General features: G+C 38.4%; 1 protein-coding gene and 1 pseudogene across 1 annotated transcript; both read left to right on the top strand.

Annotated features, from left to right (window-relative positions):
• The first annotated feature begins 351 nt into the window (after positions 1 to 351).
• LOC123233845 (protocadherin gamma-A10-like) lies at positions 352 to 4,391 on the top strand. Its single transcript, XM_044659884.1, has 2 exons — positions 352 to 2,766; positions 4,230 to 4,391. Exons 1-2 carry the CDS (start codon positions 352 to 354, stop codon positions 4,389 to 4,391), a joined length of 2,577 nt encoding a protein of 858 aa, XP_044515819.1.
• A 6,613-nt stretch (positions 4,392 to 11,004) lies between these two features.
• On the top strand, positions 11,005 to 12,062 carry LOC123235633 (annotated as a pseudogene).
• Positions 12,063 to 15,347: the final 3,285 nt, after the last annotated feature.

Genomic DNA, 15,347 nt, shown 5'->3' with positions numbered 1-15,347 from the left:
GGATTCATGTTGAATGAGCGAGAAAGAATGGATTAAGAATCATCACCAGAAGATGCAAATCAATATAGCAACTTAACTTAATGCCTTGCCATTGTCAGCAAAGACTCTGGGTGCCGCTATTCTACCAAAGTCTGAAAACTCAGACACCAAGAGATATTCTCCTGAATTTTACTGATAGAACAACATTGACCTTAAACAATATAACTTGAATGTATAAGAGCAGAGTGACTACAGTTAAGTTAGACCCTTATGCCCAGGATCGATCATTGGAGCCTAGAAACGAAAACAAAAGCGGGAAAATAACGGCATATCTTCACCAAAAACAAGAAGTGGTTCCTCCTGAAGAGGAAAATGGGTGCTGGACCGAGGCTCCGAGACTGCAGAGGGCAAGTCCTTCTTTGTTTTCTCTTGGGGACTCTGTGCCAGGCCGGATGCGGGCAGTTCCGCTATGAGGTTCCGGAGGAGATGGAGAAGGGCTCTTTTGTGGGCGACATCTCAAAGGATCTGGGGCTGCAGCCACGGGAACTGTGGGAGCGAGGAGCTCGCATAGCCTCTGGAGGTAAAAAGCAGCATTTCACTCTGAATTTACAAAATGGTCGTTTGTATGTCAGTGAGAAAATAGACAGAGAGGAAGTATGTGGACAAATCCCTCGGTGTCTGATGACCCTCCAGGTTCTTATGGAGGAGCCAATAAAGCTGGTTCGTGCTGAAGTGGAAATTCTAGATATAAATGATAATTCGCCCAGCTTCCCTGCCGAGGAAATTTTGTTAGAGATCAGAGAAATAACTACTCCAGGAACCCGCTTTCATCTCCAGGATGCAAAGGATCCAGATGTAGGCAGTAATAGTCTCCAGAATTACCTACTTAGTCAGAGCGCATATTTCAGCCTCAATGTGCATACTAAAGCTGGGGGTACAAAATATGCGGAGCTGGTGTTGGAAAAATCTCTGGATCGAGAGGAGCAAGCTGAACACCAGCTTCTCCTCATAGCTGTAGACGGTGGGGATCCAGTGAGAACCGGAGAGACTCAGATCCGAATCAAAGTATTAGATGTGAATGACAACGCTCCCATATTTCAGCGCTCTCTCTATGAGGTGAGCGTGCCTGAGGATGTGCAAGCGGACACAGTGGTGGTCAAGGTGCAGGCCACCGACCGTGATGAAGGTTCCAACTCCGAGATAACTTATTCGTTAATAAAGCTCTCTGAGGCTTCTTCCTTGCTGTTCCATATCGGGTCCACCAGTGGAGAGCTCAGAATAGTGGGAGGCCTGGATTTCGAGGCCGATCAGTTACATGAGCTTGAAGTGCAGGCTATTGACAGAGGAGGACTTTTTGCCCTGGCCCACATTCTACTTCGAGTGACCGATGTCAATGACAATTCCCCAGAAATCACTATCACTTCCCTCTTCAGTCCAATCCCAGAAGACTCTCCACTAAGGACGATAATTGCCCTTTTTAACACCCATGACAGAGATTCTGGAGAAAATGGACAGATCCGGTGCACGATTTCCAAGCAAGTTCCCTTCGAGATTTCGGGTTCATTTGATAACTATTACAGTTTGATATCCAGCGAAATCCTGGACAGGGAGCAAATTTCCAGCTACAATATTACTATTACCGCGGAAGACAGAGGGGATCCACCCCTAACATCAAGCCAAGTGATACAACTGCAGGTATCTGATAAAAATGACAACCCCCCATTATTCCACCGAAGTCACTATTTGGCTTATCTAATGGAAAACAATTCGCCTGGAGCTACAATATCTTCTCCCAAGGCAAGTGATGCAGACACGGAAGCGAATGCCCAACTTACTTATTCAATTATCAATGAGACTTTCCAGGGATCTCCTCTCTCTTCCTATATTTCGATCAACTCTGAGACCGGTGTCCTGTATGCTCTGCGCTCCTTTGACTATGAACAGTTCCCGGAGCTTCAGCTGAGAGTGACAGCCAGGGATTCTGGGGACCCTCCTCTCAGCAGCAATGTGTCTCTGACTCTTTTCATCCTAGATCAGAATGACAACGCCCCAGAAATCCTGTACCCTGCCTTCCCCTCAGATAGTTCTAGCGGAGTGGAGCTGGCCCCACGCTCTGCAGAGTCAGGCTACCTGGTGACCAAGGTGATGGCAGTGGATGCAGACTCTGGTCAGAATGCCTGGCTGTCCTACCATATACTCAAGGCCACAGAGCCTGGGCTCTTCGCAATGAGATTACACACAGGTGAGATAACTACTACCAGAGCTTTCCTGGAAAAAGATTCCATCAAACAAACTCTGGTAGTAGCTGTCACAGACAATGGGGACCCTCCTCTCTCTGCCACTATCAGTGTTACAATTGCAGTGGCTGACAGCATCCCTGAGATCCTTTCAGATCTCAGCAACCTAGTGACACCTGAATCCCCAAATGACTCCAGTCTCACATTCTACCTGGTGATTGCAGTAGCTGCAGAGTCCTGCTTATTCTTTTCCTTCATTATCCTATTATTGGCACTCAGGCTTCGAAAGTGGTGTATGGAGCTGGGATCAACAAGTACACATTTGGAGGGTATTCAAACTTCACAGTTTCTGGGGATAGATGGAGTACAAGCATTTCTTCAGGCATATTCACACGAGGTTTCCTGTACTATCAATTCCAGGAAGAGCCATTTAAATTTTTCAGCAAGTAATTCACAAGAATTTACTAGTAAGCAAGGATCTGAACAGAGAGAATCTATTATATCTTGGGATGCCTGCAACAAAGCAAATGAAGAGCAAGCATTCATTAAGGTGGGAATCTTCTTTTACAATTTTAATTTTAGGAATTTGAATATCTTAGCATGTTTGCCTACTAGTATGAAAGTATTCCCTTATAAAGCTATGTTCTGTTGATCCATGTGTTTAATTTAACCATAAAATAGTTTAAAGAGGGGCATTTATGAAGAAATAAGGTAATGGTCTGCATTATATTAAATTTCTTTTCTCTACTTTAGAAGTTTAATGTAAAATATTTTTAGGTAGACAAAAGTCTTTACTTCTTTATGTCATGTTGGGTATAAAAAAGTTGTTAAAGGAAAACTTCAAAGACAGGATTTAGCAAAATTTGTTTCTAGGGTGACAATCATCATAACCAACAATTAGTTATTCATGGACCACTACAATGACAATAATTACAATTATAATTTATTTACATTTGTGATATCATTTGAAGCTACTTCTCTGAGGTAGACACAGAATATGATATTGGTTCCATTTTTAAAGAACAATTCATATTTATATAACATTTTAAGGTTTTTCAAAGCACTCTCCACGTATGTCAGTGATATAGGTAGTAATGGATAATGTTAATGCCTTTTAAAAATAGGAAAACTGAAGTTTACAACATTGAAATTTAACATCATATAGTTATATATCTAGTAAGTGGCAGAGACTGTATTCATACCCTAGAGCAGGGGTCGGCAACGTATGGCTCGAGAGCCATATCTGGCTCTTTTGAGGGCCAGATATGGCTCTTTCTGCAGGAGCCATAAAGTCAATTTTTTTTCAGGCGCTGTTACGGGAGCACGCACTGTGAGCTCTGTACAGCTCTCATGAAATTACATTTTAAAAAATGTGGCGTTTATGACTCTCACAGCCAAAAAGGTTGCCAACCCCTGCCCTAGAGCTTGGGTACATCATTGGGTACTTTTTCTACTATGGGACCACTAAATCCTGAGTACCCATAAAGGTATGTAGAGTATTACAACAATACAATCACATTCACTGCTTATACATATAATTTGGTCTTGGGTCCCCAATCCCATTGTGTTCTGCAAACTTCAATATATCAAAATCAACAAGTTATTAGAAGCACTAGTGGCCAAAATAGCACTATGGTCCAAGTAGAGAGTAGACACTCAATTTGTCATTACCAAATTGAATTACTGTGAGTATGTAGAGGCACCACCATTAACATGACAAAAAGGGATAATAGAAAACCTCTTTCCTTTTTGTCCCAAAATTATGACAAATAATACTTAAATATGTCTGGCAAGGGTAAGTTTTCTGATCTGCAGTTTTAGTGCCCTTTAATCTAAGGCTTTAAAGAGGGGGGAAGGATTTTTTGAAATAGTTGGCTTCTTATATTGGCAGATTTGATAAGATGTCTGTCAAAAAGGCTGGTTTCTTCAATTTACTCACTACCATACTGGTTTCAAGTTGCTAGAGATATGTTAGCCTTTAAACTTTTGACCTGCTCCGTCTTTTACCTGCAGTCCTCATCAATCAGGAAATGCACATGGTTTAGTATTAAAAAGGCTCAAGTGAATGTCTCTCTGACAGAGAAGACATTCATAGAAGAAACTGAAGGAGATGAACCACGACCTAGTGACTATCTTCACTTTCATTGTACTAGCCAAAAACTGCTGCCAGCCTGATTAAGTTTAGAGAATGAATATTATAGCTTCACTTTAAGTTTAATATTTCCTCCTTTTTATACTATTATCCTCTTCCTGTGCACCTGTATTGCTACACAAAAGAATGGATTACTGAATGGGGCAGGTTTAGTGAAAGGAATCATATTTTCTTCACCTTTCAATCAGAACAAGTTTCCTATTTCCAGGAAAGACTTCTTTCTCAAGAAAAAGCCTCACATATGAGTCCTATATATTATAAACAATAATGATAATAATAATTATTATATAACTAATGCTTATTTATATAACTCTTGGAATGTGCCAGGTGCTGTGCTAAGTTTATTTAGTTTAGCTAAGTTTATCTAGTTTATCTATGCAACAACTCTACTATTGTTATCTTCATTTTACAGATGAGGAAACTGAAGCAGAGGTAAAGTGAGTTGCTTAGAGTCACAAACTAGTAGTTATCTGAAACCAGATTTGAACTCAAGTTTTCCAGTCTCCAGGCCCAATGCTAATTCACCTCACCACCTAGTTGCTTAGACTGTAATATTCAAAATCAGTCTTGGGATATATAACATTGAAGATATTCTGAATATTGATGGGTCACAGCTCTCTATCAGAAATGAACAACTGCTGTCTCCCTTCTTTGGAGAACTTATCCCTCCCCTTCTGTGGACAAATACTACCTAGAAATCAAGATCATTTGAAAAAAATTAAGGCAGAATTGTTTTATGGGAAATTTTAACAAACAATTCCAATGAGGTTCTGTCAAATGGACAGTGCCATTTAAAATATTCATGACTTACTTTGTGAATGTAACCTAAAGAATAAAATCAGTCACATAAGATAGAACAATCATATATATTGTATTTTAAAAAATTCATTAAATTCAACAATTCTGATGCACCATCTTCAATACTTTAAAGATCTTTCATACTTTAAAGACCTCTGATTCTTCCATGGCAGCACATATTCACATACACATATGGTTGTGGTGTTGTTCAGTCATTCAGTCATACCCAACTCTTCATGACCCCATGGGTCATACTATACCAATACTGTCCATTGGATTTTCTTGGAAAAAATACCAGAATGGTTTGCCATTTCCTTCTCCAAGGGATTTAGGCAAACACATTCAAATAGATTTGCCCAAGTTCACACAGCAAAGTATCTGAGGCTGAGTTTGAACTCAGATCTTCCTAACTCCAGTTCCCTGACTATGCATTGAGATACTTACCTCTCTACACACATTTGGTTGCTTCTTGTTAACTTAGTAGATAGTCTTTTTGAATCTAATGTGGCCAAAAATCACCTTGAAGCCTACGCCTTTCTAGATTTGGTCTCAGACATACAGTGCATTCCAAGTCTGTCTGACTTGGCAAAATTGAGCAGAATTAAGAGATCATAGATAAACAGACTTGTACGAAAATATTTATAGCTGCGCTTTTTGTGGTAGCAACAAACTGGAAAAGGAGGGTATGTCCTTCAATTGGGGAATGGCTGAACAAACTGTGGTATATGCGGGTGATGGAATACTATTGTGCTAAAAGGAATAATAAACTGGAGGAGTTCCAGGTGAACTGGAGAGACCTCCAGGAACTGATGCAGAGCGAAAGGAGCAGAGCCAGAAGAACATTGTACACAGAGGCTGATATACTGTGGTAAAATCAAATGTAATGGGCTTCTGTACCAGCAGCAATGCAATGACCCAGGACACCTCTGAGGGATGTATGGTAAAGAACGCTACCTACTTTCAGAGGAAGAACTGCAGGAGAGGAAACATAAGAAAAGCAACTGCTTGAACGCATGGGTCGGGGTGGACATGATTGGGGATGTGGACTCGAAACTACCACACCAATGCAACCACCAACAATTTGGAAATAGGTCTTGATCAAGGACACATGATAAAACCAGTGGAAATGTGCGTCGGCCATGGGTGAGGGGAGTGCGGGGGGTGAAGGGGAAAGTAGGAGCATGAATCATGTAACCATGTTAAAAATGATTATTAATAAATGTTTAAATTAAAAAAAATTGAGCAGAATTTTCAGAGCATTTAAGAAGCTCAATGTTATCTGCCTCTACACTATGATGAGAGATTCAGATAAAATTTCAAGATAATAAAGAGTCTTAAAGATTAAGGTTAACAATTTTACATCTATTATTTGCTAAGAATCCCATAACTTCTAAAATGCAGAACAAATTATTACATGTGAAATGTTTTCAGAAATGAATGAAAGGCTGGCTACAAACTCTGGTTATTGCTGCTTACCGGTGAAGGAGAGGAACACACCAAAATCTACTTTCTCTACTAACATTGCACCAAATAAAAGGCAGAGTAGTTCACAAGTGGCTAAATTAAGACGATCCAAAAATCATTTAAGTATTTTCTGTGTGCCAGCCATGAGACTAAGAACTAGGCATACAACGCAAAAGCAAAAATAGTAAAAATAGTCCCTGCCTTTAAGATTACAGCCAAAGAAAGGAGCTCTATGAATGAGTGTGTGAGTGTGATACATACAGAGTAAAGTGGACGGAATATAATCTTAAAGGGGAAGACTAACTACTTATTTGAAGAATAACTCTATATACATTAAGAATTACAAGTGAAGGAATCTTTGTTCTGAACTATTTCTTGATTCTTTAATGAAAGTCTTAACCTACATAAGAGAATAAATCTTTTAAGCATCATGGAAAGCAATAATCACTGGGAAAGAGGGACATTGGTGCTGCTAAGGGCAAAACTTGCCTTGATTTCTCCTCCAGATAGTCCAGATTTCTCTTCTAGATGAAGGCCAACATCTCATAAGATCTTCTACTTAGTGTCCAAGGATGTGGAGGAAGAAGTCTTTAATACAGAAACTTGGGACTGGAAACTTTCTTGACTGGAAAATTTTGTAAATGCGCCCATTTGAACTTGTTGAAAAAACTGACAAAGAAGGTCTATATTTCAAGGAAGTTTTAGGGAACAGAATAAAGCTTTGTGAATCAGAAGTGGAAACCTTTTTAACAAGTGTGTGAACTGGACAGCTAGGTAGCACAGAGGCTAGAACATTGAGCCTAGAATCAGAAGACCTGAGTTCAAATTTGATCTCAGAGACAGTTATTAGCTGTGTGACTCTAGGCAAGTAATTTTTTTATTTAGAATGTTTTTCCCATGGTTACATGATTCATGTTCTTTCCCTCTCTCCCAATCCCCTCCCCCCCATAGTCGACATGCAATTCCACTGGGTTTTACATGTATCATTGATCAAGACCAATTTCCATATTATTGATTGTTGCACTAGGAAGGTCATTTAGTGTCTACATCCCCAGTAATATCCCCATCAGCACGTGTTCAAGTAGTTGTTTTTTTTCTGTGTTTCTACTCCCACAGTTCTTTCCCAGAATGTGGATAGTTTTCTTTCTCATAAGTCTCTCAGCATTGTTCTGGATCATTGCATTGTTGCTAGTAGAGAAGTCCATTATATTCTATTTTTCCACAATGTATCAGTCTCTGTATACAATGTTCTCCTGGTTCTGCTCCTTTCACTCTGCATCAATTCATGGAGTTCATTCCAGTTCACATGGAATTCCTCCAGTTCATTATTCCTTTGAGCACAACTCAACTCTATTGACCCAGATATCTATTATGTAGATATAGACACTGAACAACTAGAAAGTATCACTGATTTTATGATTATAAGAATAATTGGTCTAAAAGATAGCAATCTCTACTGATTTTTGTCTATAACTATATATACATATACATATAAATGTACACATACATACAAATATATGGCTATACTGCATGCATACATGTGGTATGTACATATATCCCTATAAGTATGTACACATACATACATGGGAGCATCCTAGCATAGTGGATAGAGAGCTGGACTCTGACACATACTGGTTGTGTGACCTTGAAAAAAATCATTTAATATCTGTGTGAAAATGCTAATCTGCAATCTTAGAGAAAGCTAACTCAAACTTAGAGAAAGCTAACTTAGAGAAAGCTATCTCAAACCCAATCCCTCTCATTATATGTAATATGGTACATGGCATAAATGACATATGTTATATATTAAATATATGTTTAATGTTATATTTTTACATATTGCTTTGGGCATGATCATCAATTTTAATATCACTTTCTATTTCTTAACATAAATAAAGTATGTTATAACAAGTACTCAAGAACCAACATTGGTCATTGTATTTGGTCTAAATTCTTTTGACTTTTAGGGTGAACAAGGAGGCTTTTTCAAATGATACTTCCTCAGTAGACCACATGCTTACACACCATATAATTTCCAAAGGAGGTCAAATATAAAAGGAAAAAGAATGTTCCATTTATAACAGAATATTTATAGCATATCTTTTAAATTGTGGTACATTAATAACAGAATAGTTTTGTCCAATAAGAAATAATAAATATGAAGAATAGAGAAAACCAGAGAAGATATATAACCTGATGCAAAATTTATCAAGGAGAACCAGGAAAAGAATATATAAAATGACTACAACAATGTATATAATGAAAAAAAAATACAAATCCTGTCTAATTATAATGTCTGAGCTTAACCCTGAAGAAGAAATATGAGAGTGTAATTCCCTTCATTCTTTGAAGAGTTGGAGGACTATGGATGTCAAAGCTGAATATACTGTTGGACTCTGTTGATGTTAGTTTCTTTCCCCTTAATTCTTTGTAATGTGGAATTTTTTAATACAGAATTTTTTCCCTCTGATAATAGGTTGGTAAATAAAAGTGAGGGAAGTAAATTATGTCTGCAAAACATTTAAATAAAAAATATAGCAAAAAGGAGGGTGAAACACTGGATATAGATCTTTCAGATGAAAATAATAACCCATCCACTTTATTTCTTAAGTATCTTTAATTTCATTAAAGACCAATAATCTTAATGATGACAAAAATGCTTAAATCACTTATTCCTTTGAGAATAACACAAGGAAGTACCTCTTCTATTTCTCCATTAAGCCCCTGCTCAAAGTCCTTTACTCTCTGTGTTCCTTCAATTACTAAAACTTTCAGGCCATGAAATAATGATTAAAGTCCTACAGCCCAAAGACACTTCTCTGAGCATGATTGAGTCTGTTCCACTTGTAATGAAAATAACAAAACATTATTTGGAAATTCTCTATCTCTCCCCATAGACTAAGTTGGTCTCATGACTTTCAAAGACAAGCAACCAGGAAACCAATATGCAACCTTGGAACTGTAGGGATTAAAATGTTAGGAGTTTGACTAAAATATGAGAATTCTGAATTAATATTACAGTCACTGATTAAAAAATATTATAGCTCGTCAAGTGAATTTTTGTAGCTTTTATTTACAAAGAGGTGGAAAGAGTAAAAGTAGATAAATGTAAGGAGAGTAGAGAAAATATCTAGCCTATCACACCAAATATTGCTGTGGTGTCTGACTGTGTCTGGCTCAGCCAGAGGACCCAATGATGTCTTATACAAAGGTTCCACCAATGCAGCCTCCTCCAGGAGAAGGAGGCCTCTCAGGAAATAATCTCTCCAGAAGCCAGGAAGGGAAGGCCAGCTACTCACTCACCCAAGAAGCAGTCTAAGGAGAAGATCCAGGAGCAGTCCTTCAAGAAGTGGTCCAAGAACCAAAGTCCCAAGACAAAACCAGTCCAAGTCCAAAGCCACCTCCAAGAGGCAGGTCACCAGTCAAAGCTTCAAGCTGAAGACTCAAGCCAAAGACTCAAGCTGAAGACCTCTTGGACAGGAAGTAGTCCTTTTTCCATATCCTGTCCCTTCCTCTCTTCACGGGGCCAATCACAGCTTCCAAATTGCCTAGCACTTCCCAGTGGGGTAGTGTCTGTGGGATCTACCTCTCATCCTCTGAAGATATAAACTCTTATCAAAGGATTCACAACTTTCTGGAACTGTAACCCATTTTAGTAAATGATTTGGGAACTCCCTTGCTTAGTGTTATGTTGGGGTGTTTAAGCTTTTGGTTGATAAATTTAAAAATAGACAAAGAGAATAAAGAATTCCCTTTCACAGAATAAAACTAATCTGAATACTAAATTCTCCCACAATCAACTCAAAACCTTTCTTGGTTGATGTGAAAACAGTTTAAGTGGAAATATCACAGACGTCCTCATGTGGAGTTCTTTCTAGATAAAGAGGATCTCTTTTTGCCATTGTAATTATCACATCTGTTGTTGCCAAGAAAATCCCATGGAGTCTCCCCTGTTTCATAAGCCCAACTGAATGTATTATTTTGTTTACATAGCACATTTTCAATGTTGGAATCCCCTCTACCCATGGAAACCACTCTACAGTTTACTGGTTTTATTCCTAGGTAGTTACCTAGGACATATTGAGGTTAAATGGCCTATCCAGAGCCACATAAACAAATTCAGAATCAGGTCTTATTAACTGAAATACTGAAACTAATATCCACTAACCCGTGTTACCTTTTCTTTATCTCAGAAGTCTAGATCTGGGTGGGATTGAAATTGTTTTTATGGTGTAGATAAGGTTAATCCTTTATTATACTGCTGCTTTCTCTGAGATTGACTTTTGCCTTTGGCCAATGAGATCTATTAAGAAATGCAGTAGGGCTCTTTCTCTCTCACTTTCTCTTCCGGTCTGTGGAGTACCTGTTAGCGCAGGCTTCAGTGTAAAAATGGCTAAGTCGAAGAACCACACCACCCACAACCAATCATGAAAATGGCACAGAAATGGCATCAAGAAACCTAGGGGGGCGGCTGGGTATCTCAGTGGATTGAGAGTCAGGCCTAGAGACAGAAGGTCCTAGGTTCAAATCCAGCCTCAGACACTTCCCAGCTGTGTGACCCTGGGCAAGTCACTTGACCCCCATTGCCTACCCTTACCAATCTTTCACCTATAAGTCAATACATAGAAGTTAAGGGTTTAAAATTAAAAAAAAAAAGAAAAAAAAGAAACCTAGGTCACAGAGATACGAGTCTCTGAAAGGGGTTGATCCTAAGTTTCTGAGAAACATGCGCTTTGCCAAGAAACACAACAAGAAGGGACTGAAGAAGATGCAGGCCAACAATGCCAAAGCCATTAAGGCTCTGAGCACCAAGGCCTCCAAGGCCAAGCTCCTCAGGCCCAAGATCTCCAAGGCCAATGCCCGGCGTGCTGGCCACAAGATGGCCACCAAGCGTCCAGGCCCTAGGGTTGGCATCAAACGTCCAGGCTCCAAGATCACAAAGCCTGACTCCAAGGTTGCCAGAACCACTGACCCCAAGAATCCCAAGCCCACTGACCCCAAGGCTGCCAAGCCCACTGATCCCAGGCAACCAAGTCCACTGCCCCCAAGGTCACCAAGTCTGACTCCAAGATCAAGTCTGACCCCAAGGCCACCAAATCTGGCTCCAAGGCTACTAAATCTGATACCAAGGTCACTAAGGCTACCAAGTCTGACACCAAGGTCACCAAGTCCGATCCCAAAGCAGCCAAGGCCACCAAATCTGATTCTAAGGTTACAAAGTCCAGCGATGCCAAGGCTTCTAAGCCTGCTGAGTCCACTGACTCTAAGGGTGCCAAACCAAAAGATGCTGGGGCTAAAGCTTCTAGTCCCAAGCCTTCAAAGTAGATGCTTCAGGACAGAAGGACTTGTTTAAACCCTAAACCACCACTTTTTCTCAGCCAGGGTATGATTATTCACTATTTTGTACAAATAAAGGAAATGGTGAGTCAAAAGGAAAAAAAAAAAAAAGAAATGCAGCAGGGAATTACTTATTACAATAGCATTTCTGAAGCAATGCCAGGAGACTAGGGAAATGAGAAAAGATACAATCTGAGAAAAAAATACAGAAAGAAGATAAAAAAATTTTTAAATCTGTGAGGGGGATAAATAGGAAGAATATGGACTTAATTGCCAAATTGTAGAAGAAGTCAACAAAATTTTATTAAGCCTTTACTGTATTCAAGGCACTATGAGAAGACTTGACATATGAAGAAAGGCAAAAAATTCCCTGCCTTGAAAAAGTTTACATTCTAAAGAGAGAACATGAAAATAGCTGTGCAATTTGAAGATAAATGCAAAAGAAATGGAAGGTAATCTCTGTGAAAAGCCACTGGAGGGGAGGAGATGTGAAGGAAGGGAACCACTATGAAAAGACTCCTACAGAAGATGGAATTTGGGCTGATTCTTGAATAGCCAATGAAGTCAGGAATTTGAGGTGAGAAAGGAGAGCATTCCAGTCATGCAAGAGAGCCCATTAAAAGTTTTGGAATATAATGATTGATAATTAACAAGTAGGTCTATATAGCTAGATTATGTGGAGGTGTGAAGGGAAAAAGTTGTAAAGGGCTTTAAATGCTAAACATGGTATTTTATATTTGATCCTGTGGGTAACATGGGGGTCAGTATTGTTTTTTAGGTAGAAGTTGATATTTAGGATCTGAGTTGCAGGAAAATCATTTTGGCAGCTGACTAGAGTATGAATTGGAGAAGGGGAGAGGTTTGAGGAAGAGGTACCAAGCAGAAGACTACAACAATAGTCCAGGCATGAGTTTATGAGGCCTGCACCAAGGTGATTGCTATGTGAGTGGGAAGAAGGGAAGCTTTTGAAGGTAGAAATAAGACTTGACAACACATTGAGTACAAATGTATGTTGAATTTGAATGAAGATTGAAGAACAATACTATGTATATGAGAATGAGTGACTGGAAGAATGATGATGTCCTTGATAGTAATAGAAAAGATCAGGAGAATGGAGATTTTGAATTGAAAGACAATGAATTCTATTTTAGATATTTAGACTTTTTAAACATCTATGAAACATTCAAATCAATATATTAATAGGACAATTGATGATATAAGATAGAAACTAGAGAGAGAGAGAGAGAGAGAGAGAGAGAGATTAGGTCTTGATATAGAGATGTGATCTTCATCTTCAAAGAGGTTGATAGATCATTGAACAAGACAATATAAATGAGGAAGAGGGCCCAGAAAAGAAGCTTGGGGGATACTCAGGGATAATGAGTTTGGCCTGAACAAAGATCCAGAAAAAAAAAACAGGAAGGAAGTTAAGCAGGAGGAAAACCAGGAGTAAGTACTGTCGTAAAACTCTAATAGAAGAGGTGAATCCAGAAGGACAGGATAATCAATGGTGTCAGGGCTGTAGGTAGGTCAACCAGGATGACAATTGGAAAAACTGGTCTCCTTGGTAATTTGGAAGAGAACAGTTCAATTTTAATTAGTTTTAAATCTGAATATCTATTTGACATGAAGCAAGTCATTTATTTTTGCTGTCATTTTCCTATAAAATGAATTAGATTTAAAAATATTAAGATCCCTTCTATCGCTAATATTCTATGAACCTAAGAAGTATTATCTGATACAAAGAGCAGTAAACTTAATGAAACCATGGAATTTGCTACCCCAAGATGTTGAATCAGTTTAAAAATGTAAGTATATAAATAATTTCACAATGAATAACGTCAGCTAAGTGATATAATGGATAAAGTGCTAGACTTGGAGTCAGGAAGACTCATCTTTTTGTCACTTAGCCCTGTTCGCCTCAGTTTTCTCATGTATAAAATGAGCCGGAGAAGGAAATGGCAAACTATGCCAGTATTTCTTCCAAGAAAACCCCAAATAGGGACACTAAAAGTCAGACATGAACAAAAACACCTGAACAATATAGCAAAATCATGAATAATTTAGTCATGTGAAACAGGGATGATTACAGAAGGGTTACAATTTTTTAAAGTAGATAAGTCAACAAGTAAGTATTTTTTTACTTCCTACAATATACCAGGCATTCTGCTGAGACATGAGGATGCAGAGAGAAGAGAAGCAAGTCCCTGCCATCAAAGGAGCTTGTAATCAGGGGAAAATATGTATACATAGAAGTGTATAAAAATATATATTCAAAGTAAATATTGGGGAGGGGAATTAGCAGCTTGGGGGATCAACTACTATATAGAAACATATATGTGTCAGATAAGTATAGGAATAGTCCTTCTCTCATTCTTTTTCAGTCATTGTCATTTTTCAAAGGAATTAATTATTTAGTCAAAAGTATAATAAATTTCTTATTTTCCAACTCAGATTTCTGTATGTTAAAAGTCCACAACAAAAAAAAATGATATATATAGTTGTGAACATGTATTTATAAACATGAAACATTAAAGTGTTACTTTTTATAAAATTATAGATAATGTTTAAAAATTTTTAACCTGTAGTCTAAATTCTCAATTCAAAAATTATATCAGAGTCATACCCACAAATCTCTAGCTGACTCTTTTATCATTAATGCTATCCAGTCAGGGAAGAAATTATTGAGGGATCCTCAGAGCACTCCTTTTATGGCACCATGGATAATAATAGCTAACATTTATATAGTGTTTCCAATGTGCCAGGCGCTGTGCTAAGCACTCTATAAATATTATTACATTTCATCCTTACTATAACCCTAAGAATTAGATGCTATCATCTCCATTTTACAGGTGAGGAAAACAAAGTGAATGGAGGTTAAATACCTTGCCTAGGATTACTAAGATTATAAGTATCTGTGGTCATATTTGAACTCGGGTCTTCTGGACTCCAGGCCTGGCACTGTGCCACTTAGCTGCTTAGCTAGATAGAAAAAATGACATTTTCCAAGTCTAGGAAGCAATAACTGTGTTATTAGAGAGATACACAATTGTCTTGGTTTAATTATCCATTATCTCCAAGTCCTTTTAAGAATGAATCTGCAAATTTTTCATATTTAAAATGGATTCTCCACTGCAGCAACAGCAATGATAAGCATGAGTCCTGCTTTGCTTTCTCTGGGAATATGGTGAGAGCCCAGAATCATGAAGATGTGTTATTTAACATCCAAGAAGATGGAGGATATTTTTGTGAGTGATATCACCAGGGACCTGGAGGTGAAACCCTTCATGCTGGTGGAACATGGAGTCCATGTTGTCTTCCAGTGTAAGACTCAGAATTTCTCTCTTAATGTTAAAAATGGTATTTTGCGTATGAATGAA

The sequence above is a fragment of the Gracilinanus agilis genome, chromosome 2 (assembly GCF_016433145.1).
Source record: "Gracilinanus agilis isolate LMUSP501 chromosome 2, AgileGrace, whole genome shotgun sequence".
Classification (NCBI taxonomy): Eukaryota; Metazoa; Chordata; class Mammalia; order Didelphimorphia; family Didelphidae; genus Gracilinanus; species Gracilinanus agilis.
Note: the sequence above shows the minus strand (reverse complement) of the source record. Positions and strands in the feature narration are given on the sequence as shown.

Excerpts from the sequence above, each read along its gene's own strand:
- LOC123233845 (XM_044659884.1), top strand. The coding sequence starts at position 352 with ATGGGTGCTGGACCGAGGCTCCGAGACTGCAGAGGGCAAGTCCTTCTT. Across the intron at positions 2,767-4,229 it reads AAGAGCAAGCATTCATTAAG|TCCTCATCAATCAGGAAATG; the intron begins GTGGGAATCTTC and ends TTTTACCTGCAG.